The sequence below is a fragment of the Amborella trichopoda genome, chromosome 1 (assembly GCF_054954075.1).
Source record: "Amborella trichopoda isolate Santa Cruz 75 chromosome 1, AtrichopodaSantaCruz75HAP2 v2.0, whole genome shotgun sequence".
Lineage (NCBI taxonomy): Eukaryota > Viridiplantae > Streptophyta > Magnoliopsida > Amborellales > Amborellaceae > Amborella > Amborella trichopoda.
Window position 1 is genome coordinate 44,761,700 of NC_142336.1, and position 6,667 is coordinate 44,768,366.

The 6,667-nt window shown below is 35.7% G+C and overlaps 1 protein-coding gene across 3 annotated transcripts; it reads right to left on the minus strand.

The window, feature by feature from the left end:
- Window positions 1–407: 407 nt before the first annotated feature.
- LOC18442202 (omega-3 fatty acid desaturase, chloroplastic) lies at window positions 408–6,176 on the minus strand. Of its 3 annotated transcripts, none has more exons than XM_088867373.1 (9): window positions 6,113–6,176; window positions 2,287–2,593; window positions 2,080–2,169; window positions 1,882–1,948; window positions 1,687–1,779; window positions 1,381–1,566; window positions 1,175–1,255; window positions 943–1,080; window positions 408–829 (listed from the first exon to the last, which is right to left on the minus strand). In XM_088867373.1, the coding sequence occupies exons 2-9, from the start codon at window positions 2,589–2,591 to the stop codon at window positions 635–637; spliced, it is 1,155 nt and encodes a 384-aa protein (XP_088723499.1). In that variant the 5' UTR covers window positions 2,592–2,593; window positions 6,113–6,176; the 3' UTR covers window positions 408–634. The 3 variants fall into 3 exon arrangements, with proteins under 3 accessions (XP_088723499.1, XP_020527802.1, XP_006852487.2); XM_020672143.2 differs by having other exon boundaries at window positions 2,287–2,644; XM_006852425.4 differs by lacking the exon at window positions 6,113–6,176 and having other exon boundaries at window positions 2,287–3,674.
- Between the last annotated feature and the right edge of the window lie 491 nt (window positions 6,177–6,667).

Below are 6,667 nucleotides of genomic sequence, written 5' to 3' on the forward strand. Positions count from 1 at the left end.
CAATCTTCTCTATCCACCCAAAGGTTATAGTTCTTGATGATGGATATTCAGTGAGAAATGGCTCTTCATCTTGCATCATTAGAATGACACTCAATCTCGACCATCCATCATAGGGAATGAAAGGTGGCTTTGTGATGCACCATATACCCATGACAAATCGTTTACACAGTAAATTCTCACCAAAGGGTAGGGCCAAAGAATGAATCCCCACTGACTTACCACTTTACTTACCAAAGAAAACAGTAGAATTTCCATTTTTAGCTTGTATCTCCTTTTTAGGTTTCTTATCCCATAAAATGGCATATTTTCTAAAATTCTTTTGAAATACACTTGTTTTCATGCTTCTAGATAATAAGCACCCATAAAATAGCTGAGAAAGAGGAAACATATAAACAATATGGGCGCACTTTCATTCAACTACATACTATTGCAAGGGATTAATATCGAGTGCATCATGAACTTCATGATCTTCTTCAATCAAATGTTATGTTTACAGAATTTTGATTCCCTATTACCTGGGGGAACTTCTGAAACTTGAATATATTCTACTTTTGAGTGGATCAGATACCCTAAAGCTTTATTACATATAAAAAAAGTAATAAATATGTAATCGAGGGGTTAAAAGCCCTCAAACTTAAGAACTCATTTTAGAGTTTGAGCTGAACAGAGCAGGGTCAGTGCGATAGTAGACAATGTCACCATGGTCACTGACATAGTGATCTTCATTCATACTTCTCTCTAAAACTTTCAACAAGTGAAGAGGCAACATCATCTTGCATTTTTCTGGTTCTCTGTAATATTTACCTAGCACTGGCTTTGCTGCTTTGGTCTGTAATATCATATATAAAGATGCTGTAATGGCAAGTATAAGCAAAATACAGAGAAAGAACACATCCATATATGTATGCATGCATTTATGTATATATATACTATGATACTCACCGCTTCGACCAAATTGTAATGGGGTATTTGTGGAAACATGTGATGTATGACATGGGTCCCGATATCGTGATGTATGTTGTTAATCATTCCATAATCGCGATCTATCGTTGTGAGACCACCTCTCAGATAGCTCCATTCCTTTCATGACATGATTAAAAAAAAAAAAAGATTTATCTCACTACCCATGTCATGCGAAAGCCACAAGCTGCATAAATAAGGGTATTTTTTTTACCTTGCCTCTATACCAAGGGAGCTTCTTTTCATAACCATGGTGATGCAAGTATGTCACAAAGTCCAACCACATCACAAATATCTGCAGATACATAATAATGGTCATCGCCTTTCTTCACAAAGAAAGCTAGGGAAGAAATCAGAGCTATGGTGTTTTTTATTTATTTGGATAAGTAACTATGGTGCTTCTTGATTCTTTCTTCTTACCAAGTAAGGAACAAAGTAAAGCTTAAGAATCTGGGTTGGACCCATAATCCATGCCAGCTTTGCCAACAGAGCAGCCATAGCAGAGCAACATAGCGTTGAAGTTATGACAGCTTTCCTCTCTTTTGGAGCAAAGAGATCACTTCCTGGATGGAAATGAGATCCACTCCTTCCTGGACTCCTGCATAGCTGAAAGAAGAAAAAACAGAGGATGAAAAATGGAAAATTTTCCATGAGAAAGCGAAAACAGAGGAGGATCTCAGAAATGGTCATATAAATGGCTGACTATGCGAAATTCAGTTGACTCACAAGGTAAACAGGGTAAGCCATCATTGGGAATGGCAATGTAAACCTCAGCTTTCGGGTGTTGGGATCAATGCTCCTGTAAGTTTGCTCAGTTAGCTGCAATTACACAAGAAGCAAGAAACTCGAATTAGTGATAGGGACTGGAGATACTGATTATTCATGTAACTGTTGAGAAAGAATGTGATATATGATATGCACCGGATGCCATGACTCGTCATGATCTACATTCCCATGGTTTTGGTGATGGGTCCTGTGACTAATCCTCCTACAACAGATTAAAAACATCGGTTCTTCAGTGACAAAACAGTCGTTTTTACTAAATGTAAAGAGCATTCTAAGATTGGTAATGAATCACTCATATTTAACATGAATATCAAATCAAAGAGAAGAGCTAACCAGCCGTGGTAAGGTACAAGAATGAATGAATGGACCAAATGGCCAACAATGCTGTTGAGCTTTGGGTTCTCTGAGAAGCTTCCATGTCCACTGTATTATGAATCCAAGAAAAAGAAACATGAAATACAATGACAAAGGATCTAAAACAAGAGTAAAAAGAAAAATAAGAGGCAGCGAACACTTTTGCACAAAGGGAAGGATGCCCACCAGTCATGGCCCAGCACAAAGATGGCCCAAAACATGGTTCCCTGAACCATCCAGTAAATAGGCCAAAGAACCCAACTCTCTATTTTCACAGCAAAGGCAAATAAACAAAATATAGCAATCAAATCTCTGAGGACATAGCTCAAGGACCTCCATGGGTTCTTGACCCAACAGTGCGTTGGAATGGCTGCTCTTATATCGCCTATAGTGAATGGAGGAGGAGATGATGGATCAAAGAGGTCATCCTCAGAGTTCTTGTCAACAGGGCAACTCTCATCTTCTGTTTGAGTCTCCTCTCTCCCTTCCATGCCTGAACCAGTCATGTTTTTCTTCTCATAAATGGTTGTTGAGTCTTCAAAATCTGAAATTTTAGGTGAAATTGAAGGAGCAACAAGCGTTGAAGGCACCATTTTTTCTTTTCGCAAAAAATGGAAAGGGTCAAGAGGTGCTGCTATTGCACAGAGACAGAAAGAGAGGGACTGTGAGAAAGAAAGGAACGTGTTGCCCATTTTATCGTTCCCATTTGGTGGGGAGAAGGATTGTATGTTAACAATAACAATTCTAAGGGTACTTAAACACAAACATTATTTAAATGCATTAAGTGATAGCACTTTCACATTTCCATTAATGTGCATACATTTCTGAAAGTGAAAATCAAGGGGCATGATGATCTAATAAAACAGGTTTATTTTAGTTTAATTGTTCCTTGCTCATTAGAACTGTTACCAAGCATCTACCTCGTGGACCAACAGCATCAAAAGATTTCTAAAAGCCCACACTTAAAATATCAAATTTTCTAACTAATGATGATTATATGTCTTTCTATGGGATCTTTGAAATTAAAAACAAAATAAAAATAAAATAAAATGGTACAAATAGTTCATCTCTCTGGTGTTTTTGATAAGATAAATTTTACTTTGTTTAAAAACCGGAAACCACCTTTCTATTATGATGGTCAGATCAGATCAATCCTAAAGCTAATCTAAACCCCAAAACCTAATGACCCAGCTCATTTGATTATTCCAAAAATCAAAACTCTGGCAACAAAATGAATTGTTCAAGAAGAGTTACTGCTCATTACAACGATAAATACCTCGATCTGTGCACCCCAAAACAGAAATTAGTTTAATCATTACTATATTTAATGGAGACAAAGGATGCTTGGGAATTTTATAATACAGATTGCAAGAAATAGTAGAATAAGAGGAACATGCCACAGAAAAGTTATTTTCTATTTATTTTGGATCTGTAAAAGTTATTTATTTATTATTTGTCTTTTTTTTTTTTTTGGGTAATTATTTTGTCTTCTGTTGAGTAGGTCAAGATGCAGCAGGAAAATTGTGAGTTAAAGGAAGGAAATTAAAAGCGATAATATAGTGCCAACACCAAAAGGATCTTGCGAATAGCTAAATATATCTTTATTTTCTAATTATAGAATTTTTATTTGCCATTTTTCCATTTGACTTGGAGTGTTGGGCGAATATTTCTTTCGAGCACTCTAGGGACGTTTTTTCCGAAAGCAGCATGTCTTACACATTATTGTGTGTGCTCGTGTCTCAACTGTTTATATTGTTTGATAGTATTTAAATTTTAATAAATTTTTTCTGTTCAAATCTGATTGATCTCAAAAAAATTTAATAAATTCTTTCTTTCCAAATCTGATGGATCTTAAATTTTAATTTTTTTTTCCCCCAAAAGCAGAATCTCAGTGATACGCACTTGAATAAAATATTAAAATTAGTTCAAATAATTGAAATAATCAAATTTCCTTATGAATGTTTTAAGGGTATTTTTTTCATTTATTTTTTATAATTATTTTTAATATTTTATTTACGTTTGAGTTAGTTAAGTGTACACTTGCTTTAAATTTTAGATATATCACATTTGTAAAAAAGTATTAAAATTTTAAAATATTATTGGATAATAATAGTGGTCTGATAGACTTTGGACGATGATGAATCATGATAAACATACCATACAAATTTTGAAAAATAAGTGTTATCCACACACATACATATATACGTGACAAAGCTACAATTATACCAATAAGTTGCGCCTATAATGAATATTAATAGAGGTTGATTTCTAGCCATTATATCTTGATTGGATGGTTGAAAGTGAATCACTACTGGAATTTTTAATATTTTTTTTCTACAAATCGGATTATATTACAATTTTAAGCATATATACTTGACACCATCATGCACGATATAAAAATATAAAAAACATATTTTTACAAATTTTAAAATGATCAAATTATCCCCATCATTTCTAACGGTATTTTGGTCATTTTAAATTTTGGAAAATATTTGTTTGATATTTTTTTATTGTGCACCCTATTACTTAGTACACCCGTTCAAAATGTTATCTTGATCTAATTTATAAAAAAAGACTAAAATTAAAATAGTGATATGAATTTTTAATCTTCCGATCATGATCTGATGGTTGGGAGTTAACATATATTACTATTTATTATAGGTGCAACCTAATGATAGCTCCTCTGCCCCCCCCCCCCCCTCCCACACACACACACACACACACACACATATATATATATATATATATATATATATATATATATATATATATATATATATATATATATATATATATATATATATAGAAGATACTACAAAACACCTATAGGCGAAAATGAACAGTGATTTTACCTACCCTCACGGTCACAGTTGTCCGGTAGTGTTTCAATTTTCATTTTTGTTTGATTAATCGGAATGATCTGAAATTGAGAGCGTGTGTTTCAGGGGTATTTGGGTCAATTTATATTTTGAGAATTATTTTTTTCATATTTTTATTAAGTGCGCCTCACTAAGATGTACACATGCTCCAAATTTCAAGTGATTTGGATTCGTAGAAAAAAAAATCTGAAAATTCAAACACGAAATGAGGTCATGACTGTTAGTTCGGCCCAGATTCAATTTAAACCATTGGCTAACACTATAGCTATCAGCCCGTGGGCTGACATGATTTTTTTCCATATATATATATATGTATATGAAAAAAAAATAATCGACAGTTCTTATTAACTCTATACAATTTCAATTTCAAGGGTTTTCTCTCTCTTCATTATCTCCCTGATAATGTGGCCGGAGCGTATTTGCCTCCCTCAAAACTCTCGTTCTCTCTTTCTCCCCTAACTCTCCTCAAAACTATCGCTCTCTCTTTTTCCCTAACTCTCTCCTCAAAACTCTCTCTCTCTCTCTCCCCTAACTCTCTCCTCAAAACTCTCTCTCTCTCTCCCCTTGCCATTGAAAGACAAGATTCCTCCTCTCTCTCTCTCCTCACCATTGAAGGAGCTATTGAAGCTCTCTACACCAAGCATGCTTTCTCTCTGTGTCGCCCCAACATGGGTGCTTTCTCTGGTTTTCACCCACATTGTTCTCTCTCTCCCCATCAGGGGTCTCCCTCTAGTTCTCTCTCCCTCTCTCGATTGGTTCTCTCTTTGGATTTCTCTCTCTCTATCGTTGGGACGAGAGAGAGAGAGTAAGAGAGAAAATCATAAAGAAAGAGTAAGAGAGATAACTAGAGAAAGAAAGATAATCCCTGTTGGAGCGAAAAAGAGAGAGAGAGAGCCAGAGAGAGAGAATAGTGGGGAGAGAGAGAACCAATGTGAGAGAGGGACAGATAACCAGTGTAAGTGAGGGAGAGACCCTTGTTGGGACGAGAGAGAGAACTATGGGAGAGAGAGAGAACCAATGTGAGAGAGGGTGAGAAAACAATAGAGAGAGAGCAATGTGGGAGAAAACCAAAGAGAGAACCCCTGTTGGGGTGAGAGAGAGAGAGAATAATAGGGGAGAGAGAGAAAGCATACCTGGTGTAGAGAGCTTCAATGGCTGCTTCAATGGTGATGAGAGAGAGGAAGAATCCCATCCTTCAATGGAAAAGGGAGAGAGAGAGAGAGTTTTGATGAGAGAGTTTGGGGAGAGACAGAGCGAGAGTTTTAAGGAGCGAGCTAGGGCAGAGAGAGAGACCGAGAGTTTTGAGGGAGGCAGGTACGCTCCTGCCACATTGTCTGGGAAATAATGAAGAGAGAGAAAACCCTTAAAATTCAAATCGTGCAGGGTTAATATGGACCGTCGATTTTTTGTGCTCAATTCATCACCATTGGGCTTAGATTATTATCTAAGCAGCATGACTGATTGTATCCTTTTTCCTCTCTCTCTCTCTCTGTCTCTCTCTCTCTCTTTCTTTATATATATATATATATATATATATATATATGAGCAATGATCTAATGCAACGGTTGTATCATAGTATAATGCAATGACACTTCTAGAAAACCATGTTTATGGTATTTGTATAACCCCAAATTTTGCACGCATACTCTTTTCATCTCAATAATCAGTCCCCAAAAAAAAAAAAAAAA

Coding starts and splice junctions, on each gene's coding strand:
- LOC18442202 (XM_006852425.4), bottom strand. CDS start 2,792: ATGGGCAACACGTTCCTTTCTTTCTCACAGTCCCTCTCTTTCTGTCTC. Junction 2,170..2,286: donor TTTGTGCTGGGCCATGACTG/GTGGGCATCCTT, acceptor TTCATAATACAG/TGGACATGGAAGCTTCTCAG. Junction 1,949..2,079: donor CTTGTACCTTACCACGGCTG/GTTAGCTCTTCT, acceptor AATCTGTTGTAG/GAGGATTAGTCACAGGACCC.